This window comes from Gopherus evgoodei, chromosome 7 (assembly GCF_007399415.2).
Source record: "Gopherus evgoodei ecotype Sinaloan lineage chromosome 7, rGopEvg1_v1.p, whole genome shotgun sequence".
Taxonomy (NCBI): domain Eukaryota; kingdom Metazoa; phylum Chordata; order Testudines; family Testudinidae; genus Gopherus; species Gopherus evgoodei.
Window position 1 is genome coordinate 46,323,491 of NC_044328.1, and position 26,375 is coordinate 46,349,865.

General features: G+C 40.9%; 1 protein-coding gene across 1 annotated transcript in view; it reads left to right on the plus strand.

Annotated features, from left to right (window-relative positions):
- The window catches only part of CTNNA3 (catenin alpha 3), a 987,819-nt gene that overhangs the window by 217,842 nt on the left and 743,602 nt on the right, over nt 1-26,375 (plus strand). Inside the window, 1 exon segment of the mRNA XM_030569668.1 lies at nt 5,598-5,801. Within this exon segment, the coding sequence (XP_030425528.1) occupies nt 5,598-5,801 (204 nt within the window).

A 26,375-nucleotide genomic window follows, 5' to 3' on the forward strand; every position in this document is an offset into this window, starting at 1 on the left:
TCCCACAGCATAGAAATAGTGTAACATTCCAAATATTCGTTAAGCAATAAACCTCAAGCTCAAATATCATGCTCTAGTACTCTCAAGTTGCTCGAGAACTTTGTGCCAATTCAGCTTTATCCCTTATTATTCATTAGCAGATATGAAATTTACTGAGCATGACCCCTCCATAACCTCACTACATAAAATAACTTGTTTAAAAGAGGTAGTGCTTTCTGCAAGTCCTACAGGCTGCACTTTTCAGAGCCGTGGTATGTAGTTTATGTTCTGCTCTCCACCTGGAAATGAGAGCACATCACCTCAAAGTCCTCAAATATTCATTGGTGTCCTGTTCATTTCAAGGGTGCTAGGTTGTACAGATCAGAATCACAGGTAGGGTGTGTATACAGAGGCAGATCAAAGCTAACTTGCATTTTTGTATATTTAAGCAACAGAGGAGCTCTTTTCCTCACCTCTCCATCCCATGATATCATCACAGTAGCTTCAAAAATTTCAGAGAACCATTATCCCCCAAACACAGATACAGACACAGAGATGGAAATTCTGAATGTTGATTTTAATGTTTGGAAAGACTATCACTATTAGACTATCAATATTTGCAACAGTTGAAGTGAAGACCAAATATTCAAAACCATCAAAAAGTGGTTACTGCTATTGTATAGTTTCTGAGAATAGAGCATAGAAAGTTACAACATCTGAAGCTAGATTTAACAATTTGTTTCAGTAGGTGACAGGATACAATGATGGATGGGATGATTTCAGTAGGTTTTATATGCATCCAATAGAGGCAACCTTCAGTTAACTTGGAAAGTGCCAATATGTAACTTTAGTTGTTTTTTAAAACCAGTGTCCTTCTGTTTAAATGTACATAATAATATGGACAGGAATGTGTGTACACATATGTGGTAAAGAATAAGACATAATATTCTAATGATGAGGGAAGATGAATGTTGTGTATCCAATGGCCAAAAATATTCCTAATGAGCTAATTTTCTTCTCAAGTTTTAATTGTCACTGCAGCCCTTAATTATTTCCTAATTAAAAGAGAAAATAGAACTAAAGAGATACATATTGAAAATGTTGATCCTTCAGATGTTAAATTCACACAAACTTCAAAATATTAACTGATCTCAGACAGCTAAGGATATAGTAAACTTAACCTAATTCCATATATCTGCAATACTCAATCATTTGCAAAGTGCTGTAAAGATGAAAAATTAGTACCTCACAATATGGGATTTTAAAGAGATCATTAGCTCAGTAAGCAACAGCCAAGGGACATAAATGTACATTGTAACAGTTATGATAGAGTCTTGTTTGCTGCATGTAGTTATAGTGGGCAAATGATATCACCTTCTATAGATAAGGCTGCATACTCTTCTTCTTATAATACTCTTTCCACAGTCTCAGAAACTTCAAAATCCACCAGTTGGACTTCAAACTTCTATGTTTGTCCTCTACTGAAGGAAATTCCTTTGGAAAGAATGGGTTAAATGCCTCCAGCAATTTTAATATTTTAAGAAAGAGGAAGAAAAACAAAAATCTCATTTTTTATTTTAGTAAAAATTCTAAGCATGTTTAAAAAGCCGATAGTAAGAATGAGTATGTTCTGAAATGCTAGGAAAAAATTAATCATGATAAATTTGACAAAACTATACCTTACTAAAATACATCTTTGATTTTCCCCCTTCTCTCTCATTCCTAGAGCTCTCTTCCTACACTCTTCCATATGTTAGACTGCTAAGGCAGTAATATCACAGACATCTCTTGAGCAGTTGGCCTACATTTACTAAAACAAAGTCACAGGTGCTTTCTTTCTTGAGGGTTAAATTTAAAAAAAATGTATTCATCCTTCCATGAATTAGGAAAGGATATTCTCAAAGCCGTAATAAATAAATAAATAAAATAAATCAGGTTTCACACCAAGGGTTTCAACATCTTGCCTGGTTCTGTCTAGGCACATGAAGTTTAATTCATCTAGCATCCACATCCAGTATGCCTGTAGCTTTCAGCATTTCAATTGACTGCATAACAATTCTAGTACATGGTTCTCAATTTCTCAGTCTGACCATCTTGGTTTGGGTTGATACGTTAACAGCTCTAATTCACAGACTTCAGCCTTATTAGCACATAAGGCTCTCACTCTTTCAGAACCACCTGATTTAACAAACTCAGGAAAGCTGTTTTTATATGACCTTTCCCCTGTCCTGATTGGACCAGACTGTGCTTTCCTCACCAAGCCTCACCTGGTTTTTCAGGGTCAAATCAAGATAATTAATTTTTCCGTATCCTGGTCATGGCAATCTCAACTAATTACCAAGTATCAGCACTCCAAGCCTGTGGAACTCATTTCATTCCTAATGAGAGTGAAAAGGAACTAGATCAGGAAAATGCTGAAACATAACCAGACAAAGGTGGGGGAGGAGAGTACTACAGCGTGATATTTGAGCTTGAGGTTTATTGCTTAAAGCATATTTGGAGTGTTACACTATTTCTATGCTGTGGGAAATGTGAGTTGAATGCTCACTTTAGTGCAGTGAGAAGAGGAAGACCTAGACTGGTCAGAATTCCAGAGCAGATTAAAAATACATTTGTTTTTGGGGATCTGCAAAACAGTTTTAAAAAATATTATACTGGTCATCTTTTAAAAGTTGCATAAAGAGGGCCTAGTGGTTTTTTCTTGCTTTCCCCAGCCCTTATAAATATTTGGAAAATTAAGTCTAGCTTTCCCTGGTTTTGCTAGAGGATCTCCTAGCTTTCTAAAAGTAACTCAGTGTTCCCATTTTCAATGAATATGAGAATCGATAACAGACTTCCCTTCTCTAAATCATTCATTAGTTATTGAAGTTAGGTGTTAATGAGTTTTAAAATGACTGACTAAACCTGTCTCCTTTCAATAGTTCACACTTTTATCTTGTGATGCCATCATATCACTATTTCTCCACTCTTAGAATTCTCCAGTCAAGACAGGACATGAATTTCTAATGTAAAACATAAGCAGAAAAAATGACAATCTTCCATGACTTTGTTAAATATCAAAAAGAAGCCCAATTATCTTTCCCTTTTTATAAGTCACCTTTAAAAGTCTGTAAAAAGTGGACTGACTCATATTGGATAAGTACAGGAATGACTTCCCCTTTCAAACACCACATTTGATTAAGGAGCTCAAGCTCTTAATAGGGGTCTGGACGTAATTTCCTTGATTTGGGCTGGAGACCAATTTTACTTACTTTGCCTTCTGCTTCTACTCTTCTCTAGGTTTTTTTTATAGTAGTTCTTTTGTTTTAAACATGTACTCAGTTTACCTTAATGGTAAGAGGCTACCAGCATCGCCAAAAGACTAATATTGAACAAAAATTAGGAATAATAATACAGGCTAATATTTTGCAGCTTGCCCATTCAGCCTCTTGAAGTGGCAATGCAGCATTTTTGCCCCCACAGAATCACAGAAATGTAGGGCTGGAAAGGACCTTAAGAGGTCCTCTAGTTGACTCCTAGCACTGAGACCAAACAAGTCTACTAGACTATCCCGGACAGGTGTTTGTTTAACCTGTTCTTAAAAATATCAAATGAAGGGGATTCTGCACTCAACCTTGGAAGCCAGTTCCAGTGCTTAACTATCTTTACAGTTAAAAGTTTTTGCCTATATCAAACCTAAATCTACCTTGCTCATTACTTCTTGGGCATGAAGAACAATTGATCACAGTGCTCTCAATAACAGCCTTTAACATATTTGAAGACTTATCAGGGTTCCCTTCCCAAGTCATCTTTTTTCCAGGCTAAACATGCCTAGGTTTTTTAACCTTTTCTCATAAACCAGGTTTTTCTAAACCTGTTATATATTTTTGGTGGTCTCCTCTGGACTCTCTCTCCAATTTGTCCACATCTTTCCTAAAGTGCGGTGTCCAGAATTGGACACAGTACTCCAGTTGATGCCTCACCAGTGCTGAGTAGAGCTGGGGGACTACCTCTTGTGTCTTGCATTCAGTGTTCCTATTTATATGCCTCAGCGTGATAATAGCCTTTTTTGCAACCGCATCATATTTTTTTGACTCTCATTCAATTTCTAATCCACTAAAACCCCAAGATCCTTTTCAGTAATATTACTGCCTAGCTGTTTATTCCCCATTTTGTAGTTGTGCATTTGATTTTTTTTTCCTTCTTAAGCATAGTAGTTTGCACTTGTCTTTATTGAATTTCATCTTGGCAATTTCAGATCAAATATCCAATTTGTCAAGGTCATTTTTAATTCTAATGCTGTCTTCTAAAGTGCTAGCAAACCCTCCCTGCTTCGTATTATCAGCACATTTTATAAGCATACTCTCCACTCTATTTTCCAAGTCATTATTGAAAATATTGAATAGTACTGAACACCAGACTAATCCCTTCATATCCCTCCTAAGCATTCTTCTCCCCTAGCCCCCTTTGACAGCAAACCATTGGTAACTACTCTTTGAATATGGTCTTTCAGTAAGTTGTGCATCCATCTTACCGAGACCACATTTGCCTAATTTGCTTATGTCAAAAGCATTACTAAAATCCAGAGATATTACATCAGTAGACTAGTAACCTATGTAGTGCTGTTGTGTTCTAAAATCAGCAGAACCCATTCAAATAATCCAAGATGGCATCTTTCAACTGTGGGCAAGCACTGCTGGCTTCTTTTTTGTATTCAGAGGAGACCCAGATCTCTGAGAGTGCAGTCGTGGGAGCTTTTGAACATCCCCAGGCTTTAAAATGAAAAATAATCCACTATTTTAAAACCTTGTGCCCAGGGAAAACATTGTAGAAGGATATTAAGTATTAAATAATAGTATTAAAATTACTTATAGTGCCATAAATGTACACAAGCAATTTCTAGCTTTTGAGAGTTTACAATCTAAAGTAGACAAGACAAACACACCATGTGGAGGAACAGTTCAGGAAAGGGGAGGGTAAGGAAATGGAAGACTTATGGCCCTACTGAAAGGAGTTTCAGGGAAGGAATTGAAGGGAGAGAGGAGTTTGGTAGACAAAGGGTGAAATTCTGCTCCATTTAAGTCAATGACAAAACTTCCAGAGGAAGGATGATCTAGTGGTTAAGGCTTGGCATGAGACTTAGGAGGCTGGATTCAGTACCCTGCTCGGCTACAGACTTCCGATGTGGCCTTGGGCAAGTCGCTTAGTCTCTCTCTGCCTCTGCTTCCCATTTGTAAAACGGGATTTTTAGCACTTCCTTACCTCACAGAGGTTTGGATGAATGCATTAAGTATTGTGTGTGATGTGTTCAGACATCACAGGGATTGGGGTCATATAAGTACCTAGAATATGGTGAAATGCTGTTTGAGGGGAGGAAACTAGTAGTAATGTAGGAGTGGGAGCACTTTATGATCCAAAAGGTGAAGATGAAGATCCTGAATTCTGATGTCAGTGAAAATATTGAGGGACAAGGTAGGTCTAGTTAGAGTGGTGGAAAGGAAAGATGCCTTGAGCATCATTATTTTGTATATAGTTGAATGGCAAAATAGTGGTAAGAGGGAAGATTGGAAAATAGAATGTTACAATTAGCCAGGCAAGAGCTGACCAAATCATGGACATTTTTTTAAATTTTTTTCTAGAGTTTAATCATATTGGATCCACTTACAATGAATGAAGAAAAAATAAGGCCATCACTAGAGAAATGTTTGGAAGGGATTATCAGTGGGGCAGCACTGTTAGCTGACTCTTCCTGCACGCGTGACTTTCATCGAGAACAAATAATCGCAGAGTGCAACGCCATCCGCCAAGCTCTCCAAGATCTTCTGTCTGAATACATGAATAATGTAAGTGACCAGTTTCTTTCCTGTTGTTTTTTGTGTGTGCTTCAAAGCACATTTTCTACATTGCCATGCATTATGTATAATCAGTCTGGTAATCACCGGTGCCTTTTGACCTTTTACTGTAGTTTTAATAATGTAGGCTACTTATGTATTTATTAGAGTACCAAAAGTAGTAGTTCTCATGCATGTATGTGGTACACAAGGCTGGGTAACATTTTTTGGATGAATAGTTTATTCATCAAAAAATGCAGTTTCAGGTAGACTGAAACTACTTGCGAAATTGGGTTAATTCAGTGAATAGTTGGCCTGCACTCCCTCCCCCTTCCCAAATTGACGTTTTCTAAACACGTTTGACTTTCCATTTTGAAATGACATTTTGTTTAGAATTTTACCCCCCCCGTACATTTAAAACAAAGGAGAGAGAGAGTAAAAAACACTTGACAATGAAAGAAAATGAATAAAACAAAATAAAATCCTGTTTCATGTTGACCTGAAACAATTTCTCTCCCCTGAGATTTCTTGGTTTAGCCACTGCAATGAAAAATCAGTATTGCTCAGCTCCATTGGTACGCTAAGGGAAAGCCAACTATTCATCTTCAAAATGAACAAGATTTATCCTGTCCCGGGCAAACTCTGAAATATCTTATATCACAAATGGAGGGATATGTAGATTACTTTATCTGTGCTGTAGGTGTCACAGAGATACTATGTTTCTTTGAATGCTGGGGACTTTCTTTATAATTTTACTTCCTGGTTGTCTCTTAGAATTTGAGGACTGAGATTCTAGGATTTTATACTTATTTCTACAACATGCAGCAAATTTTATGAAGTTTTGTTTTGCTTTAAAATCTGACTAATCCATTTCCATGTAGTCTTAACATAAACATTCAGGCAGTCGTAACTGATCAGTATAAAAACAACAAGCTGTACATGTTGAGATCCTTTAAATGCAAAATTGTAGGGCATGGAATGTTGAGGAAATCCAGAAATCTGATTGCCCAGCATGCTTTATAATGTGTCTGTGGAAAATCTTTGAAAAAGTGATAGTTTTTATAACTTTTTAAAAAAACCTGATTTTTAGCTCTGAGTAACTAGTTTGATACATAGCTAAGTGCGCTGCCAGACACAAAAAATAAAGTTGGTAGGACGGATACCATTAATATGGGGACAGTGCATTAACATCATGGGTTTCTTCTGGAAACAACATAATCATTTTCAGTAGACACACTTATCTTATCTAAAGCTACTTTGAGATGATGCATCTGACACAGTCCATTGAGGGGATGATTGTTTCTCCTTATGGGAGCTGAAATTGTTTTCTTCTTTGTAGGTACTGCTGGTCGACATATGTGGGGTGTGTGTGTGTGTGTGTTTAACCTCAAGATAATAAAGTGGAGAACTTTAAGAAAATCTTTGTATTCCCAGGTGTGTATCAGTCTCACAGAGATTATATCTGCTGATCCCTTCCTCTAGTCACTTATTATAGTTACAGAAAATCTACAGCAATCTTAAATTAATGTCTGTGAACTCAGCTTGATATTTCAGGCTTGAAGTCTATAAAGATACTTTTAGTTCTGATTCTTTTCACCGTCAGCATTAATTTGTCTGAATCTACAACGAACCGTTAGCCTCTCTGGCAATACTTTCTGAACATGAGTAAGAAATATATTTCTTTCTTCAGCTCAATTTGAACTATAATCATTGTTAAATGCACAAAAGATTTAAAGTAATCTTAAAACATTTGTGATCCCTCTTAAAAATAGCTTAGAGTTAATTTGTGACTTAGTGTAGATAATTCTTCAGTGAGTTGTTTAAATATAAAAAGATAAGAAAAATTCTGTCAGTGTTTTATTATTCTTTTCAACATTATTGCAGAAATTATGTTGAGGTCTGTTGTTATTGGATGTGATGATAGAAGCACCCTTTTATTCAAATTATTAAGGTCACTTTTGTCTGTTCTCACATAGTAAAATGCAAAGAAAGGGCCCCAGTGTGGCAAGGAGCTCTGGGTGAATAGATCTGTGTGCCTGTGCAGAGCCCGACTGATTTCTGACACTTTGATTTCAGTAGGTAGCTTTATGGCAGAAGGATCTGGCATTGCAGATATCATTGCTGGACAGGGGCTTGTTTCTGTAAAGTTTGCTGCAGAATTGTATTATAAAAATGACATCTTGTGTAGAACTGTAAATCCTACAGAAGTAATGCCTATATTTTTCCACAAGAAGGAAGAATTTTGTACAGTTTAATCACAACTTAAAAAAAAAAAGGCAGAGGCAATTCTGCTGCAAGCGGGAAAATTAATTAAGACACACATCTTTCAATCTATTGTACTTACCTTTATTTCCCAATATTCAAGTTGAAATCCCTTTACTTTCTTGCAAGATGTCTTTTTATTTTGATTGCAGAATTTGAAAAGCTGCCTTCATTCTTCTTGTTCTGATGCCATTATATTCCATTTCTTAGAACTAATCCATACTCTGCATCTATCTTTGGAGCTATTTCACCTTAATGGAGCTATTTCAATAAAAATGCCCAATTTTTATATATTGTGTTAAAAGTTTCTATTCTTCTTTGAGTGTCGTCCCTGTGGGTGCTCCACTTTAGGTATTTAATGCACCTGCGCTTGTAATTGGAGATTTGTGGTAGCAGTGCCTGGTTGGGTCATACATGCACAGTCCCCATCTCGCACCGCCTCAGGCTGCTAACTGGCATTGTGTGACCAACCCCACCTCAGTTCCTTCTCTATCTCCCTTGGCTATGAGTCAGAGCATTCAGCAGCACCTCAGAGCTTAGTTAGCATAGCATACCCTTGTTAATTCTAGTTTTGTTATATAGTTAACTCCTTTCATTCACTTGTCCCCATTTATTAAAACAAACCCAAACAAACAAAAAAAACCCACCTTGTTTCCTGATTAGAAATAGGTTTTTGTTGAACCGTTACTCCTGATTTTTCTCTTGGGGTAGGATGAAACTCTGCCCTCAGGGGCATGCCTCATTCTCTCAGCTTTAAACATTGCCTCACCTGTAGGTTATCAATCTCAGTGTGTTTGCTGCTTAGGAAAGCCACATGTGCCTCAAAAGTGTCCTCACTGTCACAAACTGACAGCCTGGACCAGGAAAGCCACAGACTTGCAGTTTAAACTGCTGATCGCAGAGAATTGTCTCTGGTCGGCGTCTGAACCAGAAGCATGGACATCTCCATGACACAGTTCACCGACTGCAGCCTCTTCTTTGTCTGTGACTCACGTGACAGGCCACTGAACTAAAAAGGCAGCTAAGAAGCATACACTGTCGATGTTCCCCAGACCAAGAGACCTTGTCAGTACCATCGGCACTGACCAGCTTCACAGCCAAGATAGCGGGACCTTCTGGTATCGTGGATAGCATGAAAGCTAAAGACTCCAAGAGAGCTAGCCCCAATGCATGCACCAAGGGGAAACAGAAACCCCATGCCTTGGCACTAGCGGAGCCATCCCAACACTCTGCCCCAGGCACGTCAAAACAACTGCAGCCTATATTGCCACCTCTTGTCAGCATAGTGCAATTGACAGGTGCACCCAGACAGACAACAGCTCCACAGCAGCCGGTACCCACCATTACCACATCAATGGCACCAAGGCTGTTGGCACCAAAACAATTCTTCCTTCCCAGAGACCTCATGGTGTCCTCGATACCCAACTTTCCCATTCTCAGCACTGAGATCACCACAGCACTGTCGGTACTGAGCTGCCCCCCACTCCACCGCCATCTGCTCCCCCTTTTTGGAGCAATGATGAGGATCAGGGAGAGACATACCCTCGCACCACTCTTCCGCCACCCAAGAAATGATCAAACTGCCCTCCCCACAAGGGGTACTATACAGGGGCCAAAGAACAACAGTGGTATGGGCACCCATGGATGGCACTTATGTCCTTCCCTCCACAGTGGCAGTACTGGGCCCATGGGTGGCATATCCTGCACACTATCTCAAACCTCTTAGCCCACTCAGAGAGGGTATACAGCAGTCACCTGTGCCGCCAGTACCAGGAACATCTGAGCCCCCTGAAGAGATGACGGGAGAACAAAGAAATCTCTGATCAGGATTTGAACCAACAACTCATTTTTCTTCATCATCCCTGGACAACACCATGCCCCCTCCTCACAATGTGCAGGTGACTTTAGACATTTCCAGGATTTCTATAGGAGAGTTTCAGATTCCCTTGACATCTCACTGGAGGAAATACAGGAGACACAATATAAGCTCGTTGACATCCTGCAAATATCAGCATAATCTAAAATCACTTTACCCATGAATGATGGAATCATGGAACCTGTCAAACACATCTGGCAGACCCCTGCAACAATTATTCCAACCTGAAAGAGGTCTAACAGGAAATATTATGTCCTTGCAAAGGGACCAGAGTTTCTTTTTTTACATCCCACATCAAACTCCCTGGTAGTGGATGCTGTCAATGAAAAAGGCAATCATATCTCAAAAACACACTGTATGACAAAGACTGACCTCTTTGGCCGAAAAGCTTATTCCTCAGTGACACTTCACCTTAGAAGTGCTAATTATGAGGTGTTATTAGCTAAATATGACCACACAAATTATGGCAAACTATCAGATTTTATTGAATTTCTCCCTGAGGAGAAAAAAAGAGCAATTCGGTGCACTCATTTCCGAGGGCCAACTGATCTCCAGGATGGCACTGCAAGCTGCCTTATAGTCTACAGATACAGCAGCACATAATGAGAAGGGCATTCTGGTTGCATCTCTTTGACTTCCCCAAAGAAGTGCAAGTAACAGTGGAGGGCCTACCATTTGAAGGGCCCAAACTCTTCTCAGCCAAAATGGATGAGTCTCTGAACACCTTCAAAAACTTGAGGGCAATTCTGAAGTCCCTAGGTATCTATACTCCTAGGACAAAGAGAAGACAAGGAAGGTATTACAACCCACAGAGATTCGGGTCCACACCATATGCACAGAGACACTGGCAATACGAGCCACAAACCCGGAAACAACAGTCCCCAAGGAGACGACAACTGTCAAATCAATCTACCACATCTCATCAACCATCCACAAGGCAGCAAGTTTGAGGTGTTGGTCGAGGGCCTGAGACCCCCGCATCTCCCAGCACTAAGAATTCCTACCATCTTCCAGCCATTCAGAGGCTGTTTAACCCCCTACAACTCAGTCCATCACTACAGACAGATGAGTGCTGGAGATAATCGAAGTTGGATACTCCATCCCTTTTACTTCCAACTCCCCTACCCATCCTCCCTCCCTGTCCCTTTTCAGGGACCCGGCCCATGAAGATCTACTGCATCAGAAGGTAACCCATCTCATCCACCTAGGAGCAGTAGAACCGGTACCAACAAAATAAGAGGGATGGGTTTCTACTCAAACTACTTCCTCACAGAGAAGAAAACAGGTGGATGGAGGACCATTCTTGATCTCTGACGTCTCAACAAATTTGTCAGAAACCAACACTTCAAGATGGTGACAATGGCCACCATTATCCCAGCATTAGGAAAGAGAGGACTGGCTCTTGACTCTTGACCTCCAGGATGCAAACTTCCACATGATGATTCACCCATCACATCAGAAGTTTCTCTGGTTTGCTCTTGGACCAGATCACTTCCAACACAAGATCTGGCCCTTCGGTCTCTCCATTGTTCCGTGAGCCTTCTCAAAGGTACTCGCAGTAGTCACTGTGAATCTTCACAAGAGAGGAATCATGGTATTTCCGCACCTGGCCAATTGCCTACTGAAAGCAGTGAATCGACTAGCGGCAATAGAGGCTACCCAACAAAAATAGATCTCTTTATGCAGTTAGGTCTTCAAATAAACACACAAAAATTGACCCTCACACCAGTACAGGAACTGGAATTCATTGGGGCTTATCTCAATACACCCAAGGCAACAGCATTTTTACCAAGGCAATGCTTTCTAACTCTAACACTTCTGAGTGCCACATCACTGAACAGTCCTCAGGCAACAGCCAGGACTTGTCTGCAATTACTGGGCCACATGGCAGCATCGATCTTCGTCATCCAACATGCGAGGTTACATATGCAATCCCTCCAAGCTTGGCTCCACACCACTTATTCCCCATGAAGGCACAGTATAAACAAACCTCTCACAATGCCAAGCAAAGTAAAAGACTTGCTATCCTGGTGGATGCAACCACACAACGTATGCCTAGGAGTGCCTTTCATCCAAACCCCTCCTACATTGACTATTATAGGCCCCTCATAGGTTGGGGAGCACATCTGAACTCACACTCTGCTCAGGGCCGTTGGTCCCTAACAAAAGACTGTCTTCACATAAATGTACTAGAACGAAGATCTGTTCGCAATGCATGCACCAACTTCCTACCCATGATCAGAAACAAGACCATACAAATACTCACGGACAATTTAGCATGCATGTTCTACATAAGCAGACTAGGGTTTGCACAGTCAACTCCCTGTGTGCAGAGGCCATGAGACTTTGGCACTGGTGCATCCTGCACAACATCCACATTGTGACAGCAAATCTACCTGGATGTCAAAACACTACGGCAGATGCACTCAGCAGGAACTTTTTCTCAGGACCATGAGTAGGAATTCGACATCAGAGTTCTCCACAACATATTCAAATAATGGGGATTCCTCACAGTAGACTTCTTTGCAACAGAGCATAACACCAAATGCCTACTGTTTTGCTCCTGGGCTCATTCCCTGAAAGGCACAAGTGCTTCACAAGATCAAAGAGGACAAGGTCACAGAAATACTGATAGCATCCACATGGCCTAATCAAACATAGTTCCCCTAGATTCCCAGAATGTCAGTGTGCAGACCTCTCCTACCTCGTCTCCTGTCCCAGGACTCAGGACAAACCCTGCACATGAACTTGGAGACACTCTGCCTCAAATCAGGGTTGCTCCATGGCTCCAGGGACCTGAAATGACATGCTCCAAAGAAGTCCAGACCATTTTATTAAATAGTCACAGACCAACTACCCACCACACATACTTACACAAATGGAGAAGTTTTGATTCCTGGTGTTACAGGAAGCAGACCACATCAGTATTTGCACCCTTACCGTTGATTCTGGATTACCTGCTTAAATTTAAGAGATCAAACCTCTCTATTAGCTCAGTCAGGGTACATATCTCAGCCATAGCAGCTTTCCACCATAAGATAGATGGCACATCAATTTTTGCACACCCTACCATCAGACGTTTTCTAAAAGGCCTGAACAACATTTACCCCAAAATTTGCACTCTCACTCCACCTTGGGACCTCAAATTAGTTCTCCAGGGCATCACCAGATATTTGTTCGAACCATTAGCCACTTGCTCGCTTCTCCAACTGTCAATGAAGGTGTCCTTCCTAGTCTCCATTACATCTGCAAGGCAAGTGGGGAAACTAGGGGCTCTCATCGTTGACCCACTCTACATAGTATTTTCAAAAGATAAAATCACTCTCTGATCACATTTCAAGTTTTTACCTAAGGTTGACTCCTCATTCCACCTCAATCAACCTATCTGCTTACCAGCATTCTATCCTAAGCCACATAAGGATAGACAAGAATTATTCATTTCAATCATGGAACAATCAAAAGGAGATGGTATATTCAAACAGAGGATCTCCAAATGGAATTCGGAATGCATCAAACTGTTACCAGTAACGGAATCTGCAACCCCCTATAGGGATTTGTACACATTCCAGCAGGGCAATGTTGATTTTGATAGCTTTTCTGAACAGTATTCCCATTACGGACATAGGTAGAACTACCTCTTGCCATATGTTTATGCAGCACTGTGCATTAGAGCAGCATGCAACATCTAATTCATTATTCGGCCTTACCATATTGTCCTCTGCCATGACTTCAACTCTGAAGCCCCTTCCTTCCATTGGAGGGCACTGCTCTGAAGTCACCTGAAGTGGAGCCCCCACAGGAAGAAGATGATGAGAGGATTACTCACTTTGTGCAGTAACTGAGGTTCTTCGAGAAGTGTGCCCCTGTGGGTGCTCCATTACCCTCCCTCCTCCCCTCTACTTAGGAGTTTCTCACTATGCTCTGCAGTAGAGAAGGAATGAGGTGGGGGCAATTGGTCGCACAGAGCCCTGGGACTGTGCATACATACCCAACCAGGCACTGCTACCACAAATCTTTGATTACAAGCACAGGGGCGCTCAACACCTAAAGTGGAGAACCCACAGGGGGACACATCTCAAAGAACTTCAGTTACTGCACCAGGTGAGAAGTAACGCTCTCTTCTTGATTGTGCACATCATTTTTTAAATTTTGATTTGAACATCAATTTCAGTTGATCTGTGTGTGAGCTTAAAGTGTTGTTGGTGTCATTCTGGCATAACCCTAGGTAACTCGGGAGGGTGGTAGACCACAAGTGTCAATAAAGCCCTCCTGTTGTAGGCCTCAATAAACCACTGTTCTTCCATGTTAAACACTTTGTGTAACCTAGTGTAACCTAATATGTTAAAAGCTGTAAAATGTAATGTCAGCAGTTAGTTTTCTGATCGTAACAGCCAGTTCCCTGCTGTAACACACTAAAGCTAAATTAAAGCAAGTTTCAAGGCCGCTTTTAAATACAGCATACATGTCTCTGTAGCAAAAAAAAACAAAAAAAAAACAAAAAAACAAAAAAAAAAACAAAAAAATGTGTAAAAAAATGCTGCAGCTAAACAAAAAAAAACAGAACAAAAATTATTAGTCAGCAAAAAAATTCTCATGGAATATAAAAAAACAAACTGCTTGTTTTAGCTGTGCTTAATTTAAGGCATCAGCCTCCCAGCACCGCTTTAAGATCTCAAATAAACTTGTGTTTTGCTTCTCCACCCTGGTGTGTTCATTGGCGCTACGCACTCTGGGCAACAAACCCTTACCGTTTGCCTCTGGCACTTCTGTATCAGGAACAGTGTTACCAGTGGCAGAACTGCTAAAATGAAAGCACATATTGGATCTTGTTAACCCTAAATCATGTATCATAGTTGTTACTATTTGAAAGTCAAAATATGCCAACAGGTACCAAAAGTTACTACAATTATTTCTTTTTGTTAAGTATGTGGGAAAACTATACTAATCTAAATTGGGGGAATGGCTGGAATAGGCTGCATTTTTCATGGAGACCATGATATATTAGTTTACTGCACTAACTTTTTCAATGTATAGATGAGTCATGAGCTGGACGAAACTATAGCGAAGCAAATATTTTTATGTTTACAGTGCTATATAAAGGATTAATCTGGACTAAATCCAGCAACTGGATAACACCTTATTATGTTTATGTAGCTCATTTCAGCTGCAAATTGAAACGAGGCAAATTGAGGCTAGAAATAAGATGCAGATTGTTGTTTTTTTAATAGAATGAGGGTAACTAATTATTTGAACAGCTTACTTTGGGAAGTGGTGGATCCTTCATCACTTGAAATCTTTAAATTAAGGTTATTCAAATGATACTCTTTAGCTCATCCAGACATTACGAGCCTTCTGCAATAACCAGTTGGTGAAAATCTATGGCATGGGTTATGCAGGAGGTCAGACTAGATGATCATAATGGTCCTGGCTGGTGCATCTATTAACAAAACTGGGATTATTTTTTCTACCACAGAAATGAAGACAATTCTCAGGTGAAACAATGAGATTTTTTTTTTAACAGAGTATATGAGTCTAGGACAGGAAGTGAAGAGTACCCTATCCAATTAAAAGTGCAGAGGGAATTATAGGGGATTAAGAAGTAACTGCTCACATTTGACTGTTGCTAGGATGGCAAGTAACACTTCTGCTCTTCTAAAAAATGTCATGGATTCTTTAATTACCATAAGTAGCTATTCCTTGGGTTTTACTTCTGATCTGAAAGACAGCACTCCCAGAAAGGAGGTGGAAAATAGGTTTGAAAGATTTGGGTGTTAGTTATCACATTTTTGGTTAATTGAAAGGAGTGAATTTAAAAGGTGTCTTTTTTATAGCCTCTTAAAGTGCACTTGCTGTGTGTATGGAATTGATATTGATTATACTGATCTTGCTGAGAGCACTGTTCTCTAACTGAGGACAATTTATGGCCCTTAGTGAGTTTTGGATTAAACAAATTTATCAGAGATCTGATTATAAGTTATCATGGAGCTCATTTCACAAATCTACCTCAGCAAAGAATATAAAATTTAGGAGAGAGTGATAATTTTTCACAGCTTCTGAGCATTGTAGAGGAGACATGACACTGAATTGGACTGTAAAAATTCAGTAGACCTTTGTTAACACAGGATAATTTGAGGGCTATATTGTGATTGCCTTACTGACACTGGATATAGTGGCTGACTGACTCCGTAAGGAGTACCACTGAACAGGTAATGCTCATTACATATGAAGTCAGTGGAGAAAAAGGAATCCCAATCTACTCCAAAGTATTCTATGTAACTAAAAGGTGAGAGATAGTGGTCGTGGTGGTGTTCCAATACCAATTTATTCTTATTTCTTCCTATCTCTGAATTTCTGACTTGAGTCCTAAGTTTGAATTCTTGGGTCCATTGAAGTCAGTTGTAAAATATCTCATTGACTTCAGTGCGGCCAAGTATTCACCCCAAGCCAGGAGAGATATCTCCTCTACAGCTGCTGGCTTCTATAGGCATGAATCTCTGATTCATTTGACCTTTGTCCTCTTAAACTGTACATTTTATCACATTTAAAGTTGTAATGATTTAAGATTTATATTTCTTTGTGAGATGTGCTCCTTGTAATATTTAACTGTAAATGAATAGCAAAATATCATACAATACTACCCTTCTTCTGCACTGCTGCTGACATGGTTCTGTCCAGCTCTGAAGGCAGTGCTGCCACCTGCAACAGTGCTGAAGTAAGGGTAGCAATACTGCAGTGCCTCTCCACCCCACAATAACCTTGCAACACCCCCACCCCCATAAGTCCTTTTTGGGTCAGGACACCTACAATTAAAACACTGTGAAATTTCAGATTTAAATAGATGGAATCATGAAATTTATAATTTTTAAAATCCTATGACCATGAAATTGAACAAAATGGACCATGAATTTGGTAGGGCCCTACACATATGTGATACTGGTTTAAACAAATACAAATTAGAGGGGAACCTTCAAGTGTTGCAGAGTTTGTCTGTTTTAACATAACTTATTTATTTTTATTTCTAAAATTGTATAACTAACAGTGAAATAAGTTTTAGTTAGCCTAAGAGACAGAATTCATGTCAATTGTATCCAAATAAAAAAATCTCCTGTTTTATCACTTCCAGTAAATATACAAACATGAATATTACAGACAATCAAAAGAGTTTGTAACACTAAAAACTACTGCTACACTTTTTAAAGAAGAGGAATGATTCAGTACAATGTTTCAAACTGATATTAGAGTGCTGAAAAGGAGTTTTGCCCTATGCAAATAATAAAGACACTGTTCCTGCCCTGAGGAGCTTATATTCTGCAACAAACAAAATAGCCAGAATTATATTAAATCGCAGTGTAGGGCAAAAGGATAAGCTTCAAGAATAGTAATTGTAGCTGGATTAGTAATGAACAAACATACTTTCTGAATTTAACACTTACGGATATTGTTAAAGTACATATTTACACTGTACATGCCATTAAATAACAAAAAAGTCAATTTTGTGAGTGTGGGAGGGTAATTAATGGCAGGCTTGTACAATTTCAGAGGAACTGTACAAACTTAGAAATAATGAGCATTTTGAAGCTATTAACAGAAAACCTTACAGAATTCCACTGGCTCAGTGATTTAGAAATACAATCTCGATGAACAAGTATGTTGAGAGCAATGTGGAAGTAAGACATTTGATTATGATGAAGCTAAGGCCCTGACCCGGCAAATACTTATATATGTATTTAACTTAATTTATGGGGTAGTCCCATTGATCTCAATGGGAAAGCACATCCAAGTAAAACTTAGCATGTATGTCAGTATTTTCAAGATCAAGACCCAAGGTTGTACCAGTGTAAAAAGCATAACAGGATAAGGGGTGGCGACCCTGGCACTCTTAATGTTCCAATTCCATAATATACAGCACTGCACTTCCAAATATAAAGCATTAGAGGACTACATAATTAATGAAAGGAAAAAAGGCTTCAGTTTGTTAGAAGACAAGCAGAGGAAGTACCTGTGTTCTGCTGAAAAAGTTTGCAGAAAGTTCTTGCGGAGATTGTGGAAAGCCTTCAAAAATGTTGATAACATAAAGGACAAGTGAAGAGCATTGACAATGGTGAAAATGTCTGGAGATGATTTAGAAATGGATTCCGAACAAGTATCTTTATTTTGTTCTTAGCGCTAGTGCTCAAATGGAAAAGTGAGCAATTAATATATTCATAAAAAGCTTTCTTGGAGGAAAAGGTTCAGGTCAAGATTTTAAAAGATGAGAATCTAAAATCCATCTCCTAATTCCACATTTAGGCACCTAAATAATTGGCTAGATTTTCAAAGATGGTCAGTGCCCAACAGCTCCTATTTAAGAGCTTTGGCCCAGATCTGCAAGGGGACTTAGATGCACAAAACCCCTGCTTGACTACTGCCTAATTCAATAGGCACCTAAAATCTCTGGCCTAACTTTTTGCTGTAAAATGTTCTTAAGGCATGTCTGTTTCCAGGCATGTGCATTGCTGTGTCAGGCAGGTGTCCAGACCTATCAGTGCAGCCACACCAACTTTCTAATGTGTTGAGGATTGCTTGACCTCTTGGCTCTGCCCCAGACCCTGCTAGGGTTGCCAGGAGTCCAGTTTTTGACCTGAATGCCCAGTTGAAAAGGGACCCTCATGGCTCTGATCCAGGGCTGGCCCACATCATTTTGGCACCTGAGGTGGGGAGCTCAAATAATACCCTCGTGCCCCCTCGCTTGGGCAAAAACTTTGCAAGGTCTCAGTTCTGCTTTCTTCCTGTTCTACTATTCTCATGGTACTGCTCTGCTACCTACCCCAATAAAGGAGAACTAACAACTTAAAATGCCTTATTCAAAAATTTTAAGTAACACTTAACTTTCAAACACCTGAACAGCAAATGTATCTTTTCTTGTCCGCATAGTAAACACTGGCATTTTTATCTCTTTGAATAATCAAAGTGGTGCTTTCCATGCCTTCTTGGTTGCAAAGATTTGAACTGCTTCCTGAAAGTTCGCAGTTTGGGATATTGAGATAGTTGCAAGGCCGACCAGCCTCTCCTGTGTCATTGTGGAGCATAGGTGTGTTTTTATTAACTTCAGCTTGGAGAAGCTGCATTCTCCACTGGCAACTGTTACAGGAAGTGTTAGAAGTATGCACAGAGCAACAAAAGCATTTAGAAAGAGAGTAGTCATCTTATTTGTGCACGTATATTCCAGAACTTCCTTTGGAGTTGATCCTGCTGAAATGTATCTTGAAAGGACTTTCTATTCATCACCTAAATCTCTTTCATTAGTATGGTGCATGTCATCATGTGTCAACACTGTCTCTAGTGCCCTGCATTGCTGGTGTAGGTCTTCTTCAGGTATAGTGAGGAGTTTTGGAATATCATACAACATCCCAAATATACTGCTGTGTTCCTTGTGCTGCATGAAATGTTCTTCAATTGACTATATTGCATAATCTAGCACTCTTCAGAAGGGTGGGAGCTGGCTGCCATATTTTCCCCATGAGTGCTGCAGCTCTACAGTACCCATGGAGTCAGTGCCTATGTCCCGTCAAGCCAGGGGAAAATAAATGTTGTCCTGCTTATCTATCTAATCTGTGGGGCCCAGTTGGGTAAGTGTGCTCTGACTATGCCTAACTCCACACAAAACGACTGGGGATTGGAATTGGGGACAGAGGAAGACTCCTTTATAACCTATTGCCCAGTGATTAGGGTATTTACCTAAGGTCTGGGAGCTCCCAGGTCAATTTTCCCCCTCTGCCTGATGAGAAGGGTTTGAATAGAAGTTTTCCACTTCTCAAGTGATTGCCCTAACCATTGGACTAGAGAGTCATTTTCACTCTATGGTCTAAATAAATATTAATTATTTATAGAAACTACAAAAGCTCATGCATCTGAGGAAGTGGGTATTCATCCACGAAAGCTCATGCTCCAAAATGTCTGTTAGTCTATAAGGTGCCACAGGATTCTTTGCTGCTTTTACAGATCCAGACTAACACGGCTACCCTCTGATACTTGATACAAAAGCTTCAACAACAGAATGTTCTGTAGTCTCATGGTTAGGTTACTCACCCTAACCCTGTTCACATCCCTTCTCCTTACCAGGCAGATGGGGCAATTAAACCGATGTCTCTCATATACTGAGTGAGTTCCCTAACAGTGGATTGCAAGGTTTGAGAGGAAGTGTCCTCCTCCTCCTTCATTGCAACACCTAAATACCTATTTAGATCCATTTGTTTATGCCCTGATTTTCAGAAGTTCTGAGCACTCAGCAACTTCCCTAGGTGTTGTTAACAGCTACTTGATGGTCAGTACTTCTGGAAATTATGCCATAAATCCATTTAAGAGACTAACTTCATGCTCCTGTTTTTGAAAATTGTCTCCTATAGCTTCTGTGCTTAATTACTACCAATTCCTAGTTAGGGAGTTCAGAAAAGACAAATTCTGGTTTGATTGCTTATTAGTTTTTATTGAGAATGTTTTCATTTTATCTAGTTTTACTTTTGGAGATTGTTTACTTGCCTTGAGGGAATGAAAGAGTTAAAACAGCTTAATTGACTCAGGAATAAAGAGGATGATGTTTAAATTTAGAAACTGAGCCAGCAGCTATCATGGAAATATAGTAAAAAGAAATATTAATTTGTGCCTATGTTCTGCTTGGCTGGTGCAGTCCAGAGAGGAAACATTGGCTCCATTTTTGGAGGACTTCTAGGGTAAAGTAAGGGGCAGGCTTCTCTTAAGGAAATGTAGGTAACTCATTGTGGCACTCTGTCCCCTTCTTGTCACGGCTAGGCCAGAGATAGAGGTTGAAAGGTCTGCTGCAATGGGGTCTGTTAGCCATAGCTATAGCAGGCTCACCATGAAATGGGGACTGAGGGCATGTCTACACAACTGTTAAACACCCACCGCTGCCCTGTGTCAGCTGGCTTGGACTTCTGGGGCTTTGGCTGTGGGTCTGTTAAAATTATGGTGTAGACATTTTGAGTCTGGCTGGAGCCTGGACTTTGGGACCCTGGGCTCTTGGATCCTCCCAGCCCCGCAACCTGACTTGGGTTCAGCTGACCCAGGCCCTCTGGGTGTTTAATTGCGGTGTAGACATATCCTGAGTGCCATATGACATGAGTGTGGTTACAGACGCAATTGTTAAGCCTAGTTTAAGATTCAATCACTTGATTTTTGTTAATGTCAAGCTAGCAACCTGTCTCTAATCTCTTTTTGTAATGAAAAGTTACTGACACCACTGTATCAAGAAGCCTAAGTTTTGCTTGATCTCTGTCAGTCTTCTTTTAGCCCCAGTTACGGTACAAAGAGAGCACATGTGCTTTTGATCAATAGTGATAATCTAGTGGTGAATGAAGATCAAGCATCAGTGTTGATTTTAGTGGAGCATTATGCACTACATTGTCTTCATTATGAAGGTGACATCGAGGTTCAATCTCTCTTCATTAAACTGGGATGCTGCATTTGAGTAATTCTCCCACAGACTACCTGAGACAGGTGTTTTGGCTAAGACTTTATCTAGACATGAAGGAAATAATGTTGTGTACAGTAGATTGGAATAAACCACTAGAGGTATAATATTTGATGCCTTATTCAGGAACTACACCTCCCTTTGTAGCACCGTTTACCAAGTTATGGGTCTTGTTAGCTTCTCAACTCCTTATGCCAGTTGGTTTATCGGACTTTTGTTCTTGGTCAGAATACTGTGTGGCTGTCCCTTTGTAATTTGTATTGACTTTTGGAGCATCTTGAAAGGCCACACTTTCTTCAGTTTTTTTCTTGATGTTGAATGCCTTGGTAGTTTGGAGGTGTTGGGTTGCTGGGTAGAGTGATGGGGCTACTGAGCTGATGGGAAATATTTATATATTTCAAATGATTTGAATGTGTGCCATCTAATTTGGAGAGGATTTTTTTCAAAAGCCTAAATTAATCTGAGGTTTAAGTTGCCAATACCAGGACAACCCTTAGGATCATGGGAACATGCAGCTGACCTAAAGCCACCCCAATGTTGCTAACGCTTGAGGTGGTGGTGTATCGCAATTTTGCGGGATGCTGTGATTTCTTAAACTACAGGCAACACAATAAGTTTCGAGTGAGTTTCCTACAGTTCTCCCTTAGCCATTAGAGGCTAGTATACTGTTTGTGCCATAGGTCTCAGCAGTAGCAGGGTATTCCTGTGCACTCTGAGCAGGGCCAGCTCCAGCTTTTCTGCTGCTCCAAGCGGCGAAGAAAAAAAAAAAGGATAAAGCCATGATCGGTAGCACTTCCACGGTGGCTCTACCGCGTCACTTCATTCTTCAGCGGAAATTCAGTGGCATGTCCTTTCCTCTGAGAGGGACTGAAGGACCCACCACCGAATTGCTGCTGAAGACCCGGATGTGCCACCCAGGGTCCTGCTTCCTGCTTTGGTGCCTGGAGCTGGCCCTGACTCTGAGCAAGGCAGAGCCCTGGAGCAGGCAAGAATAGCAGGGCCAGTCCATCCTGAGCTTGCTGGTAGTAGCCTCATCCCTCCACCACCATCCAGCAAGGGGGCAGGGCCGCCCAGAGGTGAGGGCAAGTGGGGCAATTTGCCCCGGGCCCCGCAGGGGCCCCGCAAGCCACTCCGGGTTTTCGGCAGCGGGTCCTTCAGTGCAGCGGGAGACTCGGAGCGAGTGAAGGACTCAACGCTGAAGTGCTGCTGAAGCCTCGGAGCGCTGCTTGGTAAGTACAAGCACCAGGAAAAAAAAAAAAGCCACAATCGGTGGCACTTAGGCTGCTCTACCGCCACCGCTTCATTCTTTGGCGGTAGTTCAGCCGTGGGTCCCTCTCGGAGGGAAGGACCCCCCGGCTAATTGCTGCTGAAGACCCGGCCTTGCCCCAGGACCCTGAATCCTTTGGCAGCCCTACAAGGGGGAGTGTGTTTAACAGCCCATACAAATGATCACTCCTGCTCTTTGGAAGCTGGACTCAGCTTCAGGATTTTAGAAGAGGAGAGTGTGGCTTTTGGATCTGGCTGGATGTGGAGTATGGTGTGGGGAGCAGGGGAAGGGGAGTCAAGGAGCAGGTATGCAGTGGAGGGATCTGCAGTGGTATGGAGATCCAGGGAGTGAGGGAATTAAGAGAGCAGGTGTGCAGGGGAGTTGGGGCCTATGTATTTGTGTGCAAATTGTATATGTATGTACGTAGGGTTCTGTTTTCAACTTGGGATTGTTGAATACTGGGACTGGGGAGGTGGAGTTCAAAAACAAAACAGACATCTTTTTTTAAAAAGAAAAGTCATGATTTTTAGACTGATCATGCTTTTGTTGTGTTCCAACTCGTGAACTGGAACACTCTCTCCTGAGCTGTGTGGAACACTTCTCATCCTTGGCTCAGGAAGTGGCCCTTTATTTCTGCACAGAGGCTACTTTTCAAATTTATACCCATACTTCCAGTGATTGATAACATTTTGTGAGGTATTTTATTGCCACTCTACCATTAGAGCTGAGAAACATATAGACACTTCAGGCTTCGTATTATCTGTGCTTTATGGTTTCTTGCTGAAGGAAGTTTTACCACTTCCCTGGGTAGAGAGGAGAGACCATTTTGGTTTGTAATCATAGGGGTGTAATGACTCTAATATTTGAGCCTATCTACTATATACATTTGCATCTTTTGGTGGTATTATCCTTTATTCATTCATACGTTATACTTGCTATAGGAATGGGTTGGCTTTACCTTTAAGGTAGCTTGAATGTGAAAAAGATTGGAACTCTATAAACTCAAAATAAAACAAATGAGTCTCTTATGACAGATGCAGTATTGACTGAATCAAATATTAAGCAAACAATTAAGAATTAAGATCTTTTTCGTATCTAGTACAATTCTTCACGTTAATGTTTACATCCTGCATCTCTCTAAAGACTCCTTTAATCTTCTTCTGTTTTACAGTTTACAGCCATATTCTAGAGCACTTTTCCTAGGAGAAGCAATGACATTAAAATGTGATCAGACAGATTGGTTGGATTCATTAGAATCAAGACTGGCAAGCTCTGGATATTATAGTTTCACTTTACAACTGTTTGTATTCTGATATCAGGACTTTCCCCACTATTAATTAAAACAGGAAGTATCTATTTGTGTTATCTTTCCTCCCCATCATATTGGGAGAATTTTAAGACTCAGATGTTATGGAGCAATGCAGTCCAGTATATATTGACTTGCACTGACACCTGCTAGAATATATGTTCAGCAATTTTCTGAATCATTTTATTATTCCCCATGTGTAGAGCACTAGAAGCAGACGGCTGCTTTTTCTGGCTTAAAAGCACACTGAGTAAACACATCAACACATTCATAGGCTCATACAGAATTTGGGCTATTCAGGAGACTGAATGTTCACCATTCCTTATGCTGCATTGGTTTGGTGGGGGAGGGAGGGTGATTGGTGGGGGTAGGGGAAACAAATGTTCTTATGTGTAAACACTGGTCTTTAATCTGCTCAAATATATTTGGGATTTATTTTTCCTCAGTGGACAAGTTTTGCTAGGTGTTTAACAAACACTCTTTTTATTTCATTGCCTGTCAGCAAGTGGTAAGCTTTTGTTTTCTCCTCTGTGCAAAGCTGCACTAGTGACATGCATAAAATGTTACTCTTGCAGAAGCTCACTGTCACCACCAACTGGCATCTGAGATATCATAGTTCAAGTTTTACTATTGTCTCAGATACAAGTGTGTCTTATTGCTGACAGCTGTTGGTAAATGCCACCTACCTGCCTCAACGAGTGGGGAGAACTTGATGGGGCCAGTGGTGAAAAGTGACAGTCCCAGCAGCAAGGGAGGGAGACACTCGCTAAGGTAGTGGTTCTCAACGAGGGGTACACGTACTCCTGGGGGTATACAGAGGTCTTTCAGAAGGTACATCAACTTATTTAGATATTTGACTAGTTTTACAACTGGTTACATAAAAAGCACTAGCGAAGTCAGTACAAACTAAAATTTCATACTGACAATGACTTGTTTATACTGCTCTATATGCTATACCAGGGGTCGGCAAACTCTGACACGTAGCTCACCAGGGTAAGCGCCCTGGCAGGCTGGTCCAATTTGTTTACCTGCCACGTTGACAGTTTCGGCGGACTATGGCTCCCATTGGCCATGGTTCGCCATCCTAGCCCAATGGGGTAAAAGCCGCGGCCAGCACATCCCTTCCCCACGCCGCTTCCCATCACACCTATTGGCCTGGGACGGCAAACCGCCACCAGTGGGAGCCGTGGTCCGCTGAGCCTGCCAGTGTGGCAGGTAAACAAACTGGCCTGGCCCGCCAAGGTGCTTACCCTGGTGAGCCGCATGCTAGAGGTTGCCGACCCCTGTGCTATACACTGAAATGTAAGTACAGTATTTATATTGCAGTTGATTTATTTTATAATTATATGGTAAAAATGAGAAAGTAAGCAATTTCTCAGTAATAGTGTGCTGTGACATTTGTATTTTTTGTGTCTGATTTTGTAAGCAAGTAGTTTTTAAGTGAAGTGAAACTTGGGGGTACACAAAACAAATCAGACTCCTGAAAAGGGTACAGTAGTTTGGAAGGGTTGAAAGCCACTGCGCTAAGGGACACCAGAGCTCTTCCCCACCCAACCCCGGAGTCTCTGGCACCTACTGACTGGCTGGAGAATAGGGGTACTTATTCCCCACTCCCAGGATTTAACCCAGTGCAGGGGCCATGTGGAGCCTATTTTGGCTCACTTTGAGCAGCCTCATGCTACCCTTCCAAACTAGGAATAGGAATCTGGCCTGACAGATGCTGTGGATCTAGCCAGTTGCCTTTTTGGGGGTTGGGAAGGAATCTTTTCTCCCATGGGCCAATCGACAGATGACCAGAGAGCTTTTCACCTTCCTTGCAGCACCTTAAAGCCACAGTGGGTTAAGTGGGAATGTGTTTAGTACTTAATGAAGGTATTTGTTTGAGGAGTTTTTGTCTCAACTTTCAGCCTGTTTCCAATGGGTTATGAGAATAAAACTAATTGTTCCCAGAAGAAAAAGGCCTGGAATTTTTGTGATGGGTCTTGGGCTTGTGTGATAGGCTGAGACTGCAGGCTGAGATTCAGACCTAGTGGCATCCCCTACCCTTCTGCTATCTTTGATGAGAGCCTACCCTGAGTTACAGGTTGTATGGTAAGGAGCCCTGCAACTTCCTCACTGGAGCCAATTAAATGTCTGATGTAGGAGAGTATGAGTGGTGGGCATGTAGCACACCTCCCCTGAGTTAGAGTTTAATAAAAGTTGAAGCCTGCCATTTAATTCCATACATATGTGTGTCCTCATTTCACTGCTGTCTATATTAACTGCTATGTGTAATATCCTGCACCCCATGGATCCCCTGCCCATTTTTTTTCAATCCTGAAACTATCTACTTAGGAGCCCAGACCTATCGGTTCTTCTCCAAAATCCTGTTTTATTATGACTTCTAGTGAAATTATCTGTGTAACTGC